Source organism: Hydractinia symbiolongicarpus, chromosome 14 (assembly GCF_029227915.1).
Source record: "Hydractinia symbiolongicarpus strain clone_291-10 chromosome 14, HSymV2.1, whole genome shotgun sequence".
In the NCBI taxonomy this organism is placed as follows: Eukaryota; Metazoa; Cnidaria; class Hydrozoa; order Anthoathecata; family Hydractiniidae; genus Hydractinia; species Hydractinia symbiolongicarpus.
This window is the reverse complement of record NC_079888.1, coordinates 19,218,204-19,241,099: the sequence shown is the minus strand read 5'-3', so window position 1 is coordinate 19,241,099 and position 22,896 is coordinate 19,218,204. Positions and strand designations below refer to the sequence as shown.

General features: G+C 33.8%; 2 protein-coding genes across 2 annotated transcripts; both read right to left on the bottom strand.

Annotated features, from left to right (window-relative positions):
- Window positions 1-1,512: 1,512 nt before the first annotated feature.
- LOC130625409 (sodium/mannose cotransporter SLC5A10-like) lies at window positions 1,513-12,262 on the bottom strand. The gene is made up of 13 exons (XM_057440502.1): window positions 11,933-12,262; window positions 10,340-10,462; window positions 9,583-9,657; window positions 8,266-8,535; window positions 7,808-7,913; window positions 7,141-7,221; window positions 6,096-6,333; window positions 5,373-5,457; window positions 4,687-4,904; window positions 4,019-4,251; window positions 2,951-3,199; window positions 2,336-2,524; window positions 1,513-1,765 (listed from the first exon to the last, which is right to left on the bottom strand). The coding sequence occupies exons 2-13, from the start codon at window positions 10,439-10,441 to the stop codon at window positions 1,602-1,604; spliced, it is 2,010 nt and encodes a 669-aa protein (XP_057296485.1). The 5' UTR covers window positions 10,442-10,462; window positions 11,933-12,262; the 3' UTR covers window positions 1,513-1,601.
- A 669-nt stretch (window positions 12,263-12,931) lies between these two features.
- Window positions 12,932-21,407, bottom strand: LOC130625410 (ankyrin repeat and MYND domain-containing protein 2-like). The gene is made up of 12 exons (XM_057440503.1): window positions 21,133-21,407; window positions 20,839-20,897; window positions 20,202-20,309; window positions 19,963-19,993; window positions 19,356-19,454; window positions 18,571-18,645; window positions 17,045-17,130; window positions 16,503-16,711; window positions 15,686-15,821; window positions 14,533-14,588; window positions 14,370-14,442; window positions 12,932-13,973 (listed from the first exon to the last, which is right to left on the bottom strand). Exons 1-12 carry the CDS (start codon window positions 21,200-21,202, stop codon window positions 13,656-13,658), a joined length of 1,320 nt encoding a protein of 439 aa, XP_057296486.1. The 5' UTR covers window positions 21,203-21,407; the 3' UTR covers window positions 12,932-13,655.
- Between the last annotated feature and the right edge of the window lie 1,489 nt (window positions 21,408-22,896).

Below are 22,896 nucleotides of genomic sequence, written 5' to 3'. Positions count from 1 at the left end.
CAACCAGGCTTTCATATAATAGGTAATCTTTGAGTTGTAGAGGGGGGGGGGGGGGGGAGTTGCATACATTTATCACTTTCATTTATAGAGCCCAAAAGTGCTTTGTTTTTTGTAATAGATCTATCACTTTATGGTAAAAAGTTTTGTGTTGACATACCTGGTAGGCACAAGAAACTAAAAAAGGCGTTTTTTAAATTTTTTTTGCCTTTCTCGTGGACTTCTCTGATTATTTCCATATCTTGACTTTTTAATGTTGTTGTCATTGGAATCAAGTTAATCTCAGATTTATCAAAAAATCATATGGCGTTATGACCGATTGTTTAAATACTTGTAATGGCACATAATTCTGCTAACATGATTCACTGTATATTGACCTGAGATAAATTTGAGACTTTTTTTTGAGATATTGAATTTGAAATATTTGCACCTCAATACTTTCTATACTCCTGGACTAATATGATACTTATCTTAGATATATTGAGTATACACAATCTTTGAGTTGTAAGGTGGATATTTTCTATTAAAGTCATGCACCCCTGCCTTGCCGTTCCATTTCCTTGCCAGCACTGACCGTGCCTTTCTTTGCCTACCCTTCCTATGCCTTTTCTGGTGCCTGCCTATGTCCTTGCCTGTGCCTCCCATGCCTGTGCCTACCATGCCTTACCCACCCCTGCCTTCCTGATTCCTCTTCTTGTTTCCTTGCCTGCCTTTGCCCTTTCCTTGCCGTGCTTAATGCCTTTGCCTTGGCAACCTCTCCGCAACTCTTTCTATATTGATTATAGTAAACGACTGTATAGGTTGGCATAGCAACACGTGTATGGGTTGTCATGGCAACATGTGTATATTAAACTTATTTATAGAGTTGTATTGTATTTTAAATACTTAGGATTCACATAAAATGAAATTTCATATTATTTTTTGTCTTCGTTGTGAACTTAATTTCATGCAAAATAGGAGTCAATCTGGTATATCTCTTGCTCTCCTATTTTTGTGAACCTACATCGAGGAAGGCACCGTCAGCCTAAGCTTTTTTTGACTTTTTGATATGAAAGATGGCGTCCCTCATATCAAGAAGACAAAAAACCCTGGTGACAAGGGTGCGAGGAAAGAGAATTGGACCTGGCATGATTTTTTGCCTATAAAGCATTCGTTATTTTACTTATAGCAAGGAGAGGTCTACCTAGTATATCCTTCGCTTTTTTATTTCTCTTCTTCTTGTAAACATACATTGAGGATGGAGAATTAAACCCGGCATGTTCTCCGGCATATCTGCAAAAATGTATTTCGCAAAATCTTCCAATCCTTCGAACTTCGATTTCTTGTTGCACTGAAGAAGCCATTGAGTTCTTCGTTGCTCATTTAGAAATACCTTCATTTGGGAAAGCTATACAAGGCAAAAAATACTGATTGTGTCATTAATAAAATAACTAACATCACTGAAGCATTTGCATTTTTTTCAGTAAGTCGCTCCTTAGTGGGTAAAAATTCTGCTTGTTCTTTCAGAGTACGAGATCAGGTTTTGCAATTTATTTTTATCACGAAAAATATCACGTAAAAATATAACTGTTTGAATTAATGAGGCAAGGCTTATGTCTCGACTACTATCGATACCATATCCATAGAAACGACAAGGCGAAAACCAAACAAAACGCTGCGAAACGTACACCCCATTTACTAAGATTCGATTGATGTTCAAACTGTTCGATTTCATCCAACTCTTCTTGGTCTGCTGCCAACATGGTGCGACTATTTTCAACACCTCCATCTAAAAAGAAAGACGAAAAAATATTTGGGCTACTTGGACAATCAGCTCAAACCAAGTCGGCAAGAAAAGAAAAAAATAGAGATGAATTATGGACCGGAAAAGGCCGTCATCCAATTTGTTAAAGTTTTGCTCGTTAAGAAAATTTTGATGACCCATTTACGCTGCTTTTAATGACCCATCTAAGTTGGTACTATGCTCGTCCCCTGGGTTTCAAGGACCCTGACCTGTAATTAAGGCGCGAGCAACTATTAAATTAATTAAAACGCCCTAGGAATGAGGTTGAGTTGACTAAAATCAAGAAAGCAATGTCTCTCACATGGATAAGATATACAACTGTTTATTTTTATTCACAAATTAATAGAAACAATGCCAAAAAAGAATTTTCTTTGAATTTTAATGCAACAACAACAATAGAACGACATAAAAAGGTTTAACTATTCTCGTCCCCAGAGCTCTTTGAGATTAATTCCTCGAGAGTTCTCAAAAAGCTCTGGGGTCGAGAATGGAGGTTAACATCCTTGTCCAGAGGTGAGATATTTTATATGGAAATCCAATTAGTAAAATAGTTACCTTTAATCTTCACTTCACCCAGGGCTACATCAGCTGTTACTACATACTCCGCTGATCGTTTTCCTTCACGGTAACGTGGGCGGTTTATAGTTTTCCACGTAAGTGCGCCCAGCATTTCGAGTGGAACTTGGCGAGTGAATAAACTGATGGTCACCATTATGATTATGCAAACAAAGAACATAAGTAACGCTAAAGAAAAGAAAATAAGATTGATGCCAACAACTAATAAAAATTTTAACATCTATTTTCTTTTACTAACACCCCTTCTTCCTCTCTTCCTAACTACGATTTAAAAATGAAACCAACTTCCTTTCTTGATAAGCTCCCTTTTTTTTTTTCAATTTTATTTTGAATGAGATATTCATAGACATAGTTGAACTTGAGTTTGTAGTTGTTGTAAATAATGAAAGTAGCGCGTTACTTTGGAATGTATAAAATAGTAACCTTGTCCCCAAAGTCTTGTGGCCCGTAAACCGTTATCAAGGAGTGGTCAAAAACCTTTTCGTCGCTATCAACTTCATCAACAAGAAAAAATGCCCTGGGAACGAGGTTGATAGGGGATATCTTGAAAAAGCAAAGAAGTGACTCTGACGATGCAGATACAATTCTTCTTACCGTAGTACATGAAATGTAATTTCACAAAAGCATTTCGTGTGTCTTCCTGTCCACAGTGTGGTTGTGGGTACGCCACATCCAATGAAAGTCTGATGATACCCAGTAGTAAACCGAACAACATACTAGTAAGAGCACCAGCTTCTGTTAATCGAGGCCATAGCATGCCAACCAAAAACACCGCACAAGTTGGTGGGGCGAGGTAAGATTGAATGGTTTGGAGATATTTAAAAAGCTGGCCGCCATGACCCTCTAAAGAAAATAAATTATATTTTTTGTTATTGCTGTGCTACACGCTGAAATTAACGATCTCGATAACGTCTCTACATCAAGACACATGTTATTTTTGACAAATAGTTAATACTCAGTACTTGCTAAAAAGAATTGCGGCCTGGAATTTACACGCCATTAATATTGTATACTCTTGAATCAACTATTTTAAAAGATCAACGAACCGAATCATGTATTTATTATATCACTTGATTGATTGCGACTTTCATTATGACAAAAAGTTGATTTGGTGTCTAATTTTTGTTACAAAAATCGTCGGGAATGTCGTACAGTGAAGATTCGGCTTTAACTTATTATTCGTGGAATTAAACTTCCGCAAAAATAATACTAAAAGTTTGATTGATAGCCAACATTATTAGATTTAATTATTTTACAACTAAATAATTGTTTTTAGGCTAAAGGTATATTAATGAAATATTGTTATTTAAAAATTGTTCCGTGTTTTTGTATGTCTGTTGCGAAACGTGTTTTTTGTTAGTAGTTTTGAGTTTTGTGCACAGATGAACATAAGACGTCTCAAAGTACGTATAGTCCATCAGTTGTGTCAGTGAAGGCCAGCAATTAAATATATGAGTGATCGTTTAACTTAAATAATATTTTTTGTTTATTTGTGTGTTTATCTAGCCACACACAACAACATATATATATGCGAGTATCTTCAGCGTTTGCTCTGTTGGCAGTAACAATTTAATTATTCTCATTGTTAATTTGCAAAAATATATCCCAAATGAATTGAAAAAATTTTAAACCACGCAAAAAACTGTTGAAAATAAAACTTACTTGATACAATAGGCAGCCATAACATTCCCACAACGACTAAAATACAGACGACGACCCTCCCTACTATGAGTAGCTCTCTGTTAGATGACTTGGGTCTAATCACCCGCCATATATCCATGGTGAAAATAGTACTAGCGCTGTTAAACGCTGACGAAAGCGACGACATAAGGGCAGCCACCATGACAGCTAACATAAGCCCTACCAAACCTACAGGTAAAATATTTAACACCAATCTAAAACAAAAAAAAAATAATATATAATATATAGTATATAATAGTTTTTACAGAACGTTATTTTCGCGACATGGTTACTTGTGACGTAAAGTAAAACAAAGAAATATTTATTTAATTCCAGTATTTTAGGGAAATTATTTTTCGCGAATTTATTTTTGATTTTGTTTTTAATTTTTACTAAGAAAACAAATCTTAATATTTCTCGAATTTCGCGAAAAGAATTAGAATTTGTTTTTTATTTATTCAAATTTATTTAGGACTTTTTACGTTAGAGACAAAAAAAAAACGATTGCTGAAGGTTTCATCCTGAGGCAGTGCGGGTGAAAAGTTTCCTGTAACCTCCGTGTAAAATGACATGTAACCTTCCAATGCTCCGGTAAATACAAAAATTTAAAAACTAGCCTATTTACAGTGCGCCGGCACAACAACACTTACTCCGGATATGCTTCATTTGAGCAACCATACTCATTGTCGCATTGCATTTTGCACGATTTGGGATCCGGACAAGCGATGATGTCCGGATATAACACACGCGAAATCATGCCGGGCATCACCATGATATACAAAGGTAACAATTTTAAAAAGCCGGCAACAATAGTACCGAGTCTTGCATGGACCATACTTTTGGCTCCTAATGTTCGTTGGACAATCACCTAGTGAAGAAAATATTGATCAAAGTTTGACAGGAGTAGGAGAAGATCAAACAATCATCATTTCCTTTAATAATCCTCCCGTAATATAAAATGGTGGTCGAATTGCGATCGCTGGGATATATACGACGGGTTTAATGTGAGGACCAGAATATGCACGACAGGCAAACAAGATGATTCTTCCACAAGCTAACGACTAGTCTTAATAATACCGGTATTCTGCCAGTTCGAAATGTTTGCGCACTGCTTGATTCCGGAACCCCACAAAGAAAGTATATAGTCAAAGGAAAGTACAGACAACTTGGAAGGTTCTATCAGTAATCTATTACGCTCCAAAACGCTACTGAACGTTTTGGTATGCCACGTACTTGTAAACACCACACTCCTTTGAAGTTTTATTTCATTATTTCACAGCTTGTGACATGACAGACTTGTTGTGAAAAGAAAACATTTCTTTATTTTGAACATTACCTGATCAGTACACCAGTACCAAATACCGGTGATAGGTAGTGAAAATACAATTCCAATCCAAGGATATTCTTTATCGTCGAGTGGACTAAAAAATACGCAAACTTTAAGATTCGTGACTGCGTCTTCGAGCGAACGGAAAGGAGTTAAAAGCGGGTTAGGTGATATAGATATTGTATGTGAATAATGTTTACGCTTTAAGAAATTCATGTGTTCTACGACGATAGATGTTTTGAAACAATTTCAGTTTCAGGTGACTATACACTGTACATATGTAGTACGTATGTACTTGATATATATAGTGCGATAAGTAATGAAAAATGGATTTATTCATGTAAACAATGGCAGAAGATTACGATGTTAACAACGTAAAAATAAAATAAGGAAAAATAAAAATAAAAATAAAAATGAAAATGACTATTATGAATTAAGGCTAGCTGTTTACTGACCTTTTTTAAAAAATATGGTACGTTCTTTACGGTGAACAAAAATTTAGACGGGTTCATTTTTAAATAAGGAGAAAACCAGTACTAGTTCTCCCCAATAAAAAAAAACTGATAAGTGATATAGACCTTATAGCGGAGAATCTATATAACCTCGTAAAGTATTACGGTGAATCTATAAAGTTAACACTAACGGTTTTAACATTGAGCAAAAAAATCCCTACGACGAGATTCGAATTCGAGTGTATTATTTTAAACGGAGAATATCCCTGTACACACTCACCGAAACATATGATCCCATTTTTCTTCTGCTTTATAACATGATGCCACATACGGAGCTTGCGTGGTTGCATTGGCCATAGTTACTGTTGCTATGACAGCCGTTGTCTTAGCAACAGCAGTTGTCGTCATAGTAACATTTGTGGCGGCTGTTGTGATTACAGTAGGTAAAAATGTGGCATTTCCTGCTGCAATTGCGTATTTATCCCAAAGACCATTTATACCACCAACTTCTTTGAAGCCTATCGTAGAAATAAGGAATAAGAGATGAATTTACAAACTAAAGTTCCAAATATAAAATATTGTGCGTCCCACAAGTAATTACAGGCACTGTTTCTACGCTTAGATGAGCCTGCCGAAGTTAACTTAACAACGATCGCGACAGATTTAGAACTTTAGATTATCTCTATAATAATAGCCATCGTCTGTCCATGTGTCCGCGAAAGACTCGTCCTGTAATGGAAATATAAAATGCGACATATAAAGGACGGGCAAACCCGTGGATTTTTCCACGGACAACGACTAGTATTATTATATATATATTATGCGTGCGATTGCATCTATATTATAATACGTCTGTCTGTCACGCAAAATGGTAACCACAGTAACGAAACGCACGAAATGCAGTAAATTAAGGACGGACGAACCCGTGGATTTATCCATGGTTCACCGAATTTTTGTTAATTTAAAAAGCTAAACCCATGCTAATTCTCACCGACGTCGTTTTCCCAAAATTTTCGGATCTAGAAGGTCGTCGCTTTGATTGTCTCAAAATGTGGATATCGAAGAAAGTGGTGAGTGGCGCGTTTCTCTACACTGTTTACCTGATCACACATCTGCAAGTAAAGTTTTTGTAGCTTACCAACTGCGGAGTTGTGGAAAGTTAATTATGTTTGGTCATTTCCAAAAATAGCCAAAACTAAGAATTTTAAAATGATATTACGGATTGTAATTTTAGAATTCAAAATTGCGGTTCACAACTTTTCTTAGCGTTTCTTGACTTTACTAATCACTAACAATACGCCCTACTGATAACGCGCTCTACTTACCAATAATAGACAAAGCTAACGCCCCAACAACCATCAAGGTACATTGCATGACATCAGTGTAAATGACTGCGGTCAAACCACCTAAGAAAAAAAATACAGCTGTTGAAAAAAAGAAATATTTAAAGTACGCAAGAGCATATTCGTTACTGCGGTTTTCACAGCATCTAATCCACGTGATAACTACATGTAGGTTTACCCACAAAGCATGCGACGTTTTGCGCGCCAATACAAATAATATGCAAAATCAGAGAAATACATGTCTCAAAATTACTGTTTCCTAGTAACTTTCACAGTTAATGATACCCTATTTAGATGATTTTGACATCCCAGCATAATTTGACTTGATTATTCAGGCTATTTTGGCTTTTTGTGTAATGTTTTAAGTGAAATATCCGGCTCATACAATGACTAAAAAATGCACGGTCGTTAAAAGATAATGCATGCTATGATCAAAGTCGTCTGACAAGACAGAACAACTTTGTTTTCAGGGCCTTTTTCGCTTATGCCTCTGGGAACGAGTTTGAGAGTAGTAAGGTTCAGATGACAAAGTGGCAACACTAATATGAACATGGGCCCTATTTTATATATTCTTTTATTATTTTTTGTTATTTTTCTTGATTCTTTTTGCAAAGGGTACGATAAATATACAAAAAAAACAACCTAGTACCTAGTAACGTGTATACTGCTGTAAAAGCTAACAGAACTGCTGACGATGCATAAATATTAATTCCAATGGCTTTCTTGAGAAAAATTCCACCAGCGTATATATCAACCTGGAAATAATTATAACAGTTGTATAAGCGAGACGAAATAACAAACACAAACAACAAATATACAACAAGTGAGACGTCCTTTGTAAAACGCATAGCGGCAACCTCGTTTACAGGGTTTTTTGCTTTTTTGACCTTGAAGCCCTCGGCGATGAAACTTGTTAGCCGTCAATTAAACTGTAGCAGCTTCAACATCAGGCAACATAACCTGGGTACGAGGATGCAATGACGGATAAATATACTACCATGGAAACAAACAAAGAAATGAAACAGATATAAAATCACAATACCAACTATCTTTTATGTAAGAAAATTTAACTAACATATTTTGAACTCGATTAAAAATCATACGTACTGCGATTTTTGTGGTGATATAGCTAATCAACGAGACAACGGTTAAGTAAATCCGCATCCATTTACTTTGAAATCTGTTTCGAAGATACTCTGGCATAGTGTAAATCTTGGAGCGGATATACACAGGAACGAAGAAGAATCCAAGAAGAAGTAAAATCCAGCTAGCGTGCCATTCATAAGCTACGACGCCAATTCCAGCTGCCGCGCCTGAGCCGGCAAGCCCGATGAAATGTTCCGAACCCATGTTGCTAGCGTATAAACTGCCTCCAACCTGGATGAGAGAAACAACGAAGTAAAACCGAATGCATGCTTTTTCATTAAATTAATGAACCAAGGTTTGTTGGCGCTTATGAGAATTGAAACTTTTAGAATTGAAACTGTGGAAATGTTGAGGCCTTTTGATGGGAATTCTGAATAGTTTTTGAGAAGATGGCAATATTTTTTTAAAAAAAATTGAAGAAATTTTTATATTTTTTCTAAATAAATTGAGAAAGTTTTCTTTTAAAGTTGGTACTGCGCGTGAAAAACAAATTATTGCTAGACCCGTCTCAGTTTCTCTGTACTTTAAATTGAAATCATACGAAAGGTTACAAAATTAAAATTGAAGAGATTTAAGGAGAAAGTTGTTAAAGATCTACCCTTAGACCTGGTTGAATGGCTTTTGAAAAGACTTTTTAAAATTGAGGAAAATGAAGGACCTTTAAGCGTGACAAGCCTGTTGTTTTAGAGAAAAACGACGTGTTGCAGTAATTCGAAAGCAACAAAAAATAAAACTCGTATGACGTAAGCAAAGAATAGACATTTTCAAAAGACACTAACTTTAAGAGAGATGCAATTCCTCAAAACAATCTCGCCAACAACTAGATGTCAATAGAATAAAATATTTGCCCAGGGTGTATGATTTCGTCACAAACTATAATCCTGGACATTTTTGCAAATGACTGTTTTCTGAATACTCTTCAAAGTGACAGAATCACAATGCTATAGCTCTGCAGCCGGTAGCCGGAAATTTTAAATTTTGTGCATATTAAGTCCAGGTAAATAAACGTTGAGAGTGCGCTACTATAGTTTCTCAGATGTCTGCATTGTGAAGCAATTGACGCAACAGGCAGCTAAGGTCCGAAAATTTAATAAAGCAAAGCATACTAAATCAGCAACAGTTAATATGGTTTAAATCAAACCAAATAAGGTCCTAATTTCAATTTTCGTTTGTGAACAATGGTAAATGAACTTTCCCAAGTTTGTAGAACTTTTATAAAAATACCTGAATAAGATTTCAGGTTAAAAACAATTGTTTGGGACAAAAAAGTATACTTACGGCCCACCACATCATTGAACGACCGGCTAAAAAATACTCCTCCGCAGTACCATTTTTGTTTTTGCCGAACTTTGACTAAAATAGAAAGAAAAAACAACGTGATTTTTTGAAATACTAAAATGAAATAAATTTTTCTGAAAGACAAAGTATACAATGATAACTGAGTTGTTATTTTGTGAATTTAAACTCACGAAGTCTTCACAATCTCATTTTCTTAACGAGGTTAAAAAAATTAATGAAAGCTTAAAGATGAAGTCGAATCGTCGTGAAAATAAGCTACTGAACTTTAGCACGTAACAATTTGACACGTAACTATGAACTAAACTTTACAGTGTTTACTGTGTTAGATATTTAATTTTTAACGCTACAACATCGTCCCTTGTCTACTTAAACAAATGAAATGCAAGGTGAGGGAGGGATAACAAAACATTCAAAACATTTCCAACTAAACTTGGTACTTTCAAAACGTGGCATCAAAAAGAAATTGGTTTGACTTGTTCTTACATGTTCGTGTCTTTTCCTTTTCTTTTACAATACCTTACAATTTTTCCTTACAGCCTAACTATTATTCTTATTTTTCATTCTCGAATGAAGTTCCTTTATTAGAACCTAATTTTCAACAATATTTAGGCTCACATTGGACTATTAAAAACTCAACCAAATTGTCAATCTTACTAAAACATTACGCTCCAGAGGTCAGCATATTTTCATCTTTTTATTCTCACAACAATAATAAAAGCAATTTAGAACAACCTACATATATTCCCAACGCCAAACATATTGCAAAATACACTCCAATAACAATCCAATCCCAGACAGCAAGATTTTTCGGATCTGTATTTACAGTATCACTCGCCATCTTGTATCAACAGCCAAACGTCTGTAAGAACACAAAAACATAACTTAAACATTAACAAAGTTTTTATGTAATTTGAAACCGATTAAGTTACAAAACATTTGCTTTTAAAAGAAAAAAAAAATGAAAGTCGTCAAGGCTGATATTTCGCGCCAACTAAATTTGTTTTCTTTGCTTATTTCACTGCCGCAACCTCGTTTCTAGGGAATTTCTTGCGAAAAACATTTTCCGGGTAATTTCCGAATTTAAAAATCACGTGGCTGATTGGAGAGGCCCATCGAACAGATTTAATCACGGCGAATTTATTTCGGGAACTTGGCAACAATTTGTTAAAAAGAGGACTTTACTTTTACTTTCGGTTTACAACGCGTAACTCCGCCATAATTAAAAATTTTACATAATAATTTGCAGACCAGACGCCTCCTCATAGGCGCTGTGTGAAGTTGATTAAGTTAAGATAGTCAAGGTCGTACGGTGTGGTTCCTAGATGTGTGACTGTGCATTGTATGTGGTGTAGTGAAGCTCTTGGACAGCTATATCCTCGTTTCCATGTTATTTGATCATTGTAAAGACAACTTCATAGTTTGATCGACCTCGATTGATTCGATCACATTTATTTGATCGGAAACCCGCCCTAAACGTTGCCTTGGAAAAGTCTTTTAAATGAAAAAAAATATGCTAACTTCGTTTTCATGTTATTTGGTCATTGACAAGAGGATATTATAACCAGAGGACTTGTTGTGTTAGAGAAGCATGGAGGAAGCCCTTTTTAAAGTTATTTACATATGAAATTATCCCTAACAGAAACCATTTTATCCGAATCTAATGGGACGGTTTCCATCTTCTAAATTGGTCAGCGGCAAGGGAGAGCACATAATTATCTGGTCTGTAGCATGAAGTTACTACCCCAAACAAAACCCCAATTAAAGTACCCCATGTTTTCAATTAACTCATTTATTTCAGGCAGGAAATAACTCATGTTTAGCATCAGTATAAAAGGTCACGAAGATACCTTGTTGACCTCTTTAACGCCGCCTGTAAAAAGCAGCGTAATAGTAAAAGTGTAGTAAAAGTGCAAAAATAAAATCGTGATTTTTTTACTCAAAGCGGCGTTATTTTATATTTGCTAATATACGGCCCCTGTAATTTCCTATTTCTAATTCATAAAACTTAGTTTATTAAGAGAGGGAGTCAGCTGCCGAACAAATGGAGGTTGGGAAATGATGGCAATTGGGGCGCTTTTTTCTCTTTGTTCATTTGTGAAATAAAACCGGCGTTAAATGCAACCCTTAATGGCGGATAACCTAATTTTTGGGGTGGTGGAATAAGGGCCGGCGCTAAAAGAGCCGACGTAAAAACAGTCAACAAAGTATTTTTTTACAAATTTTCACAAAGAATTCTTCGTCAGATTGCTGAAACAAGAGCCTAGTGAATTGTAAAGGAATTTGGATCTTAAACAATGACACAAAACGCTTTAAACCATAAAAAACTTACCTGATTAGTTGACAAGGAATGATGTTGTAGATTGAAATTTAAATATCTGTTTTGTTACAACCACTCCTTTAACACAGTTTAACAAACAAATAAAAAAATACGATGTTTTTTTAACTTTAAGTTAAGTGCTTGCATAAATAAATAAACTTTCTCTAATAATCTCGACTTTGTTTATTTTTATCACAAATTTCAAAATGGTGTCAAGACGACGAGTATGTAAACAAAATTACGGGCCCCTAACGTTTTTGTTATTAGCTATAATCGCTTTTTTATTTATTCATCAACCCCGTCCCCAAGACATGTTAGGCTTTTATACTAGAACGGAAATATAAAAAACCTAACAAGTCCTGGTGACAAGTTTGTTTATTCATCTACTCCATTTTCATGTCATCCAGATAATTTGTCGAACTTATTGACATTATTAAAAATGATATTAAAAATATATGAGAATCTCAATCTTAAAACTAGACATGGTAACATACAACAACGTAATTTTACAGGCACATCATCTCAATGGTTTTTAAATCTATCCAATTAATGTTGGGACATTGAGTCATGTCTTCGTAAAGAAATAAGGCTCGTGTCCATTTTAGTACATTTTACGCTACACTTAACCTTCATCCCAGAACTCGGTCTTATAAAAAATCTAAAAAGTATCGAGAATCCTGGCGACCAGTGCGTTTTTAATAGAATAACGACACACACAAGGTCAAAGTTACATACATCACATGTGGAGGAGAGCATAAATATTTCGAAATGGTAGGATTGTGTTTGATTTTTTAAAACCATTTCGCAACCTCAAGTATCTCCAAATTGCTTTACATTGTCAAAGAAACTTATCTACGTGGCGAAAGTTATAAAATGATTCCCGAAACCAAGGACAACACATCCAAAAGCAATGTCGATCACCTAGAAGATCAAAGCAGATTTTTGCTTCAAGACGCGCATGTAACAACAACCATGTTCACTTGACAACGGAGTAATTAAATATGACAACAATTATTAACTCAAAATATAATATTCATAATAAATTTGCATAAATTTACATAATTATAAATAAAATTATTAGAAGTCGCGGTAACGAATATTAATGCAAACATTGAATGTAAATATTGTTAAACTGTCTAGGATTTAAGTCGTCGCTAAGATATAAACAACAGGGACTCCCGAAAAGTAAATTTTTGCAGGTGTTGCTTATTTGCTGGTGTTGTTTATTTGCAGGTGTACTTCTTTTTTTCTATGCTTGGTAATACAGTACAACGAGTGAAACACTCAAATTTAAAGTTTTAGTATTCTGTGAAAATTTTGGCGATTTCCAAAATTATCACTAAGTTTTTCACATAGGTAAAAACATGCTTCTAGGGGAAATTTTAGCAAGTTCAGAAAAGATTATAGATGCTCCTTACAGGGAAAAGGAATAGGTGAAATTCCCTACTCGTGAAAATACACCCATTATAGATTACAGAGATTTGATTCAGCCATCGCTTTTAAGTAAAAAAATTAAAATAACATATGAAAGATATTTCGAAGGGTACTGGTAAACTTTACTTTAAACTTCCCTGGAACGTTGACGCATCATCTTCTTTCGTGCACACCAATCACACAAAATAGTAAACAATGATTTTCTTCTTCGAGACAATTTTATAACAACAATACTATTATTCTCACGACAACACGCGAACTTAATTCAATGCTACACTTTTACAATGCCAGCTTCTCAACGCTAGCTTGGTTTTGCGCAGTCATCATTCGAACTTAGAACAGATGTGTCAATGTTTTTGCTGTCAGGCGTTGAGTCATCGTCTAATTTTATATCTTGAATATCAACCACATCCAATTCCTGTCTATGATCTTCTTCTTGTTCTTTTTCCTTCTCTTTTTTCTCTTGTTCTTCAGCTCTGCGCAACTTTTCCTTCTCTTCCTCTTCTTTGCGTAGTCTTTCCTGCTCCAGAAAGTTCTGATATTGTATTTTTAATTTTCCACAAAAATGCTTGTGGTTTGACCAGTGAAGCTTCTGACAAGATGCATTGCAATAACGAGCCTGCAAATAGCAAAAGTACCGCTAATTTATTTCTTTTTCCTAAATCCTGTCAGTAACAAGACTTAACATGTTTTCTACGTGCTCCAACTGTTCTTTTTAAGCGAAATTTATTCCTTAAATATATTATCTAGGGAAGCTACAACGAGAAAAAAAACTTTAAAAATAGCTTTAAGGATATAGCTCGCTATTTTAATAGAAAGTTTGAGTTAAAAACAAGGTGAGTACTTATATGGAAAAAAATCATGGATATCCAATATATGTTGTAACATTTTCTGTTAATTTCAGTTATATTTAGATACCCAATATGATAATTAAAAAAACTAACAGCCGTTTCGTAGACCCTTTGAGCAAATTTTTTCTCTCAAAACATAGTACAACAAAAACAAAACTACTTACCATTTTACAAGCACTACATTTACTTGTACAATGTCGACCACCACAACATGAACAACATTCGGAAAAATCAGCGCTAAATATACAAACATACTCATATTCTCATGAAAACGTCCAGTGTCGTCGAGTAGTAGGTAGTTAGTTAAACAAAAATCAAGTGTTGTACCTCTGCATACCATTAATGGCTTGTGTGAGTACAGATATTGCTGATGGTTCATTCCCCTAGTGTAAAGAAAAGTGGCATTAGATTACAGTACCTTTACTTCCAGGCAACATCAACGACCTTACGAACGCAAGACGGGACTATCTACGACAGAGAAAACATTATTATTTTTTCAATGCGCATGTGCAGATATGGGGAAATCCCTCAAAATAAAGTTGCGTTTCGCACTTCGACTCGAAGTAAACAATTCTAAGGTTGTCGAATAGAAATAAAATTTTTGGCCGTTTGGACAGTAGCCTTAATGTTTTGATTTGATTTTAATTTTTCGTTATGAAGTCATTGACAACTTCGTTACAGATAGTCCCTGTTCTTGCTTCGTTTAGTCCCTGTAATAGTCTTACATATACTGATGTGACCTAATCGTCTGAAAAATTATTCTGTCCGACAGTGTAAACACAGAATAAAATCATCAGTCAATGGAATTCTCCTTCTATTTCGTATCTCATTGGATGCGACGAATTGATACACAAATTAGAAAAATTATACTGCTGAGTTACTAAGTTATAACAGGAAAGAATCGTTTTTTTAAACGTGGGACGATAACATCACAGTGCGATCATCTTGGGATCGTCTGTAAAAATAACTATCATCTACCATTCCAGTTGATTCATCTTCGATATTCTATCAATTTGAACGTCCGTGTACGAATCGTAAAAATTGATGAACGAAGATGTTTGTGAAAATATCGACTTATAAATACAGCTTCTTTATGGTGCCGAAATTATCATACCCTACGAACTTTTCCCATCAGACCATTATTTCTTCTATAATTACAGCTATGTAAGACTCCATACCATTTCTTTATGCAATTTTAGCAATAAAACACTCTGGCTTTTACTAAAAAGTGAATTTATTTTACATTTGATTGTTCTTTTCTTTGTGATCAGAGCAAAAAATAAATTCAGTTATGCTTGAGAACCAATCAATTTGCCTTAGTTTAGGCTCATTATACACACAGCATACATTATACATACATACTCACGAAGCCTAGCAACCCAAAAGCTTGGCAATATATTGTTAATAGCATTTAATATTTTACAGTTATATCTCTGTAATATGAAATGTAAATCGATTGCATAATTAAATAGAAACTTACTGGAGTGACTGGAGAAAGACTTCGAACTACTTGCTGGAATAGATTAGATTGTGCATATGGAAATGATTTCACTGCTTCTCGCAACATCGTCTCAACAGCCATCATAAATCCATCCTCAGGTCTTCCTCTTAACATACTAAAAAGAGAACAAGTTTTACATAGAAAAAGTAACAGAATAAAAGAAATCTAAATAGGAAATTGTGCTGGGGTTATTAAACACATAAATATCAACATTAAAAATACCTTATATCAAAATAATGCATTAAATAATAATAATTATAATGCATCTTTCGTTATTTTCTACTTCTGTATTTTCTGTAAGTTTTCATCCCTTTTCCACTTTCTATTAAATGCTAAACAACTTCAGGAAGCATCTACATATCACATCATTGCATTGTTTTACCTTATCTTACTTATCAAGAAGAACATAATTAACTCTAATGTTTATACTCTAGAAACATCCAGAAAACTTTGTACTTTGGTTATTCTCTTATCCGACCATTTTACAGGAAATAATTAACCCTTTCCTCATTGTCCCTGTCTTTCATAGTGTTCACACAACGTGTTTCTACCATGTGGTTAGACAGCAGCAGCTTACGCCTCAAGCCCTAACAACCGCCAGAGAGGCGTTAAAGATACATAATTTATCAACACATTATTAACGATTGATTTTTTAATTTTGCAACAACTTTGCAGCTGCAAAAATAGTTTAAGATAGGCTATCCTAGCTGAATATGTTAAAATGAGCATCAAGCATGATATTATTTCTTTAAAATACTGCGTTCGAAAAAGAACTCCTGTTTGAAATGGTACTTACAATTTTAGAAGGCCTTTGATTCCTCCCTTTCCTTCTTTATTGGTGTGCCACAGTGCACATTTCGTTAACACGTGGTTGAAAATGTGAACCTTCATTGACAACACTTCGTTAACATTATGATATGCTTTCCGACATTCTGTTTCTAGGACTTTGCTAATCGAGTCATGATTCTCAACAAGGTCGAGGTTCTTTTCCAGAAAGAGAATTGCCTGCAAAAATATAACAAGCAATAGAGATCTAATAATAAGGTTGTTATAATTTAAAAAGAATAAAAAAAGGAAAATTATATCGTTTTGCTTGAAAATATAAAAAATTTATCAAACATAAGATCATTTTTGTTTCAGAATATAAATTTTATTTAATTTCCACATTGGGGGTACTCTGATGCAAGAATCTTATTTTCCCAAACATAGCATCAGTAACACAAAAAGGTTTCTGGTGCTAAAATACTGCAAATCTGACCAATTTATATCAACTGTAAATCATTAAATTTCTAGCATCAACACTTCAACACGAAACAAACTTAAAATTTAAACACTTGCCTTGATTGGATTCAGATTTGGGATAACAACGTATTGATGTAGCGAGCTTGACAGGTGCTCTTTTAATTTAGCCTCTTTTTCAAGTCCTAAATGACAAAAAATACACGGGATTATGCTCATATTGGGTTCAAGAAATGACCAAAAAAGCCAATTCCAAACATTTTTTTTACTTAACTAAATAACGAAACCCAATAAAATTCTTTTTTCATGCTGGTTTATGATTTTAAATATCACTCTATGGATACAAATTTAAACAAAGATGGGGTTCTGAAAAATCCATCCATTAAAGATTAACATTTAATGCTTTATACCTTACAACTACCAAAAGGAAAGTAATGATTGATAACAAGTTGTGTTTAAAATGTTTATTATAGTGTGAATATAAACCTGTGGTAATTTTTTTTATATATTGTGAGCTTTTATCTTAACATATGTAAGGCTAAAGTAGTACTACTAAAAATGAAGAACTTTAAAAAATTCTATGCCATGTTTATTGTTTTTGTGATATATATCTAAGAAGCATGCTAGGTATCCATAGCATTTAAGATGTTATCCAAATAAGAAGATTGAGTTGTTGGGACACTTAAAAAGAATGGATGAGGATAATTGGGTATGAAAGCGCAGAGACTTGATAGTCCCTGAAGTAAAGCCCACAGGAAGAGAAAGATTTAGCAGGAAGTAATTAAGAAAGACTTTTGCAGAGTTTAGGTCTAACAAAATCTAGATTGGCAGGGGGAGGGGGGTTATTAATATACCCCATCCAACCCATGCAAGCAAGGAAAACGAACGTTAAGCCCAGAATAATGATGATGATGATGATGATGACGACAACGACGATGATGAATGTTTTTATTACAAAAAACATATGTGCAAGTTTTTACGTTAGTTCTCAATTAATGTCAACAGCATAAAATGGCTTGAAAAAATGAGAAAACATTGAAAAAATGAGAAAACATTGAAAAAACAAGTTCTGCCTGTCCATTACACTCCTAAAAGCAATGAGGAAATTGACCCTTTTGTATTATTTTTGATTTTGTTATTACGTATCTACATAACAGGTTTATACTCTTTAATGGTAAATTTACAGAATGAATTTATACCATTTATATAAGGATCCAGTAAAAAGGCTTTAGCTTCAATATTCTTTGAAATCCTAACTGTCCAGCCTTATACACCTGTACATAGCAAATACCATGGTCCGCTATGTACAGCGGTCTGTCCTATAGAAGTTAATTTATATGAGTTTGACATCAAACAATGCATAAAAAAGTGTTTACTATGAACATTTCTCTGCTATAAACAGGTGTTCCAAATCAGTATGGAAACACTGTTATCAATGTGGGTCATGTGTTTTTACAACATTGCCTACACAATTTTCTTGCATGGCATGGGTGGCCAACTTAGTTGTTGTTAAATTGTTAAGTTGCTATAAAAATAGTTAAATTTCTATAAAAACTTTCCTTTCCTTCTAGCCATGTAAAAAGAAAAGTAACAGAACAAAAATGTAAGAAAAAAATTAAACAAACCATGTATTTTTGTGTAGTAGTCAATCGTCTCTGGTTGCACAAAATTATTGATGACACTAACGCAATCGTGGCGTCCTGAAAAAACAAGTCATTTATAAGCCTATGTTCCTACTGAGCTTTTTATGGTCACTTTAGAATTAAGGGGCGGGAAGGGGGAGTGAGATTGTGACAATCCACTCATTATGTGACCTTGCCTGTATTTTTATCTCTATAACATTGTCATTGGTACAGCATAAGTAAATTGAAAAAATGTAAATATCTAAATAACGAAAAAAAGCTTATTGAAAAATACTAACAGTTGTTTAGGAATTTGTATATAATTTCACATAATTAGCACAACTTTCAAGACAAATATTCTTAGATAACTTTTAAAGGTCTTTCATATTAGCGCAACTTGTTCTTTAAGCTGAACACCATTTTGTTATTTTTACTTTAAATATTTAGTGTGTGTTACATTATATGCAAAAAGTAACGGATGTACAATGTAAATTTGCATTTGAGATTGAAATTAATAAAAAGGAATTACCTATTTCGTTTTAAAATGATCCAATCTTAACAGGACCAAAAATCTATACTTAACAAACTAACTTTCACTATTTATGTTTAATATTTTCACCAGACAAAAGTTTAACACAGATGCCATCCTTATGCCATACAACATGTTCATTTTTTCATGTCACATAAAATGCCATACAATATGAAAGACGTACAGAGGTAATTATACCAGTTCTACTAGACTATACTAGACTATTAAAAAACTTTGAATTCATGAAAAATTAACTTACCAACAAAAGCACCGAGTTGTGCAGCAGTTCTCTTAATCTTGTTTACCACATCTGGTTTGGCCCCTGCTTCAAGTAGCAAGCGCACCGTGTCAGTTGAACCTAAGATTCACAAAAAGAAGAGCTATGATGAAGATATTGCACTACATTAACAAGATGTGAGCACAGTGGGACACCCTACACCTCTATTTTAGGGATAAGGCAACTTTTAAATAAATTAAGTAATTTGATATGCATTGGTAATAAAGTCATCTTAAAAAAATTCTTAGGTGTAATTTTGTTCTTTATGTTTAGGATTTTATAGGACACTTTACATTTGTATAAACATATAGCTTAACTTCATAATAGCCTTCTCTGTTATCCCTACTGGTAAACAGTTGAAGGAAAAGTCTAAGATAAACATTCTTTTTTATCGCAAAAATCAAATTGCATTGCTTGGTAAAAATACTGTGATGATTCACATTAATATTTTCAAAGTGTGTGTCCATTTTGGACTCTCATTTTGGTTTGAAATCTTATTTCGGGTAAAACTTATTTTGGGTCCATAAAAGTCTACCCAAGAAGAACAAAAATGTGATACTTCTTCCTACTGTAAAGAAAAGCTTAATACCTGATAAAGCAGCAAACATGAGGGGTGTGTACTAAAAAAAGGATTCCAAAGTTATATATGACACATTTAATAATTTACAGAATTTGATTTGTCAAAAACTCTCTGGCAATAAAATAAGTTGGTTTAGCAAGCATTTGGACTGCCAAAATTCCAATTTTTAAGAAAATCTTGAAAATTTATCCATTTAATAAACAAAAAGCTCAATTTAGGAAAAAAAAGCTTTAAATTTTGAATGTCACCTGATCTTTATGAGTATCAACGTTTACATCTGCGCCATTTGACAGCAAATATTCCACAACTTCAAAGTTTCCTTTGTAAGAGGCATGCATTAATGCAGTCATTCCATCCTGTGTAAAATAAACTACACCGTGAAATTAAGAACATAACTGCAAGCTGAATAAATTTTCTGTAAATCTCTTATACTTATACTCATATAATATCTCTGCCCAATTCTATAGCTGTGCTACAGACGCATGAAATGCACAAATAAAGGACAGGCAGACCTGTAAATTTATTCACAAACTTCAGATTTTAATGATTCATGTTGATGTTAAAGCTTGCAAAATTTCTAATATGGCTTATTTACAAAAGCAAAAGTAACAAAATACAGTACTGCTTTAGATTCGTATTTTTGATGTGTTCGATTTCAATTTAACAAGATTGCGCACCACAATATTATTAACGAACCCAATTTCTTATGTATGGTCAAAATCAACCTTGTGGCCTATAAGGAGTATGTATTCAAACTTTATCAATGTATAGGTATTGTAGAGGTGGATTGATTTAATTATATACACTATACACTTGTTTTACCTGTAATCAGATGACTATTTTATTACTTTGGAATTCATCAGTGTGATAGGAAAACTTCCTTACCTCTTCACAGCAATCAACATGAACTTCACCAACAAGTTGTTTTACTTCAGTTAAATTTCCTAAAAATGGGAAAATGAGTTAACAGTTAAGGGTAATATTTCGACAGATGAATCTATTTTGTCTAAATTGTCAATTGTAAACAGCCCTGCAAAATTTGCAAACCCAGAAGTAATGTATGGTTGCTGATGCAATAATTATTTTCTGTATTTATACTGCTTCCCTGGCTATAAATATAGATAGACATAATGTTCACACATTTATATAAAAACATACAAATAAAAAAATTTTGCATACCATTTTTAACGCTTTCAATAAATAACTTCTCTTTTTCTGAGAAGACATGAGGAGTGTTAATTTTCGTCATTCTTTATTGTATATAGTGTTTCTTTGCTTTAAATATAAAAATTACTGTTATATAGTAATTTAGGTAAGCTTTGTAGGCAACTTTTTTGGTGTCCAACTTTAGCGTGTACACCAAATTAGCGTCAAACTTTAAAGTTAGAACAAAAGAATTAACGCTAAATAAAGTCCACCTTACCGTTATAACGTTAACATGAGATAACATTATAGCGTTAATTATCATTATAAAATAGCGCTAATGTTCGATAATAACGTTAATAGCGCTAAATTAACATTAAAACCATTCTTAAGCTAAAGAATTTTTTAAAAAAAAATAATAGGGCCACATTCCATCGATGTATTAAAATAGATAGCCCACAATGCGTTCTTACAGTCTTTTTTGAGTAGGTGTGCAATGATTTGCAAGTTTAAATCAGGTAACGCATCAAATAAACATGTAAATCAAGTGATATAAAACGCATGTTGTGCATCTATTTTGCTTTGTTGTGCATCTATTTTGCGGTAGAAAAATTCCTTTTTTACATGTCCATATTGGAATGCATGACTATACTGTTATTTTCGTAAATTTATTGTTTGTTTGCCAGGTCATCACAAACAAATAGGCAAAAATATGCCTCGGTTTCAGATTAAAAAAAATATTCACGTGGGTTAAATCAAACTTCAAAATTCATTCAGAAAATTCAGCTACATTTTAACAAAGTTTATATATATAGAAATTGTTTCAAATTGTTTGAATAACACTTGCGGCATAAAGGAAAGAATCTATTAAATTTGGACCTGCTATGATTTCTAATTGTTTTGTCAAATGAAGAAATTATCTTCAATTAAATCCATGATAAAATGTCTATTCTGCCTGTAAGTGCTGTTTTGCAGACTTGCTTTATCCGTGCTCACTCAGCATTCACCTCCGCATTAGTTAAGAACCGCATGGGTGGATTTCTTGTGTAAGACCTGGTTACCAAGGACGAAGGGGTCAGCCAAAAGAGATTTATGTCTACATAAATTTTTTAACTAAGTCAGGAGTTGGTGAATTAGCTAGGATGGTCAGTTCGGTTAGGAATAGGCTTGTTCGTGGATTAAAAGGACCAGGACTATTCCATAATTCTGAGATCCAAAGAAGGAAATCTATTGGACGTATTGCCCGACAAAAGTTGTGCAGGAAAGGTCTCAGCTCTGTTTGCATTATATGACATTAGCTAAATAAGAAACTTTTCAAGCAAACGAAAAATCAAAATGGCGTAATCATGCTTTCTAACGTTAATAGAATTATTTTAACGCTAATTATTATTATCATCTTAACGTTATTACCATTACAAAAAAAATTGTATTAGCGTTTATAATGTTATAGCGTTAAATGTTAGCTAGCATTTGTTATTAAATTCCCCTGGACAGTCACATATACATATACTCAAGTCTTACTTAACTTCTAAGCAACCTAGAATATAACAATAACATGTCAAGTTTTTTGATAGGAATGAAGCATTAAAAAGCAGGCCATTCCTTGAGCAAGCGCACTCGCCTGCACACTCATAAAATAATTTTTATCGCACTCGTGAATTTTTTCTTTTTCTAAAAAAGGCAATTATGCTGATTAAAGTAACACTTATTTCTTTGTGATTGAATTGTTTAAAAAGTATAGAGAACATTAAAGTCGGCCCCTTCATGCTGACACTCTTATGCTCAGCTGGTGCATTACAC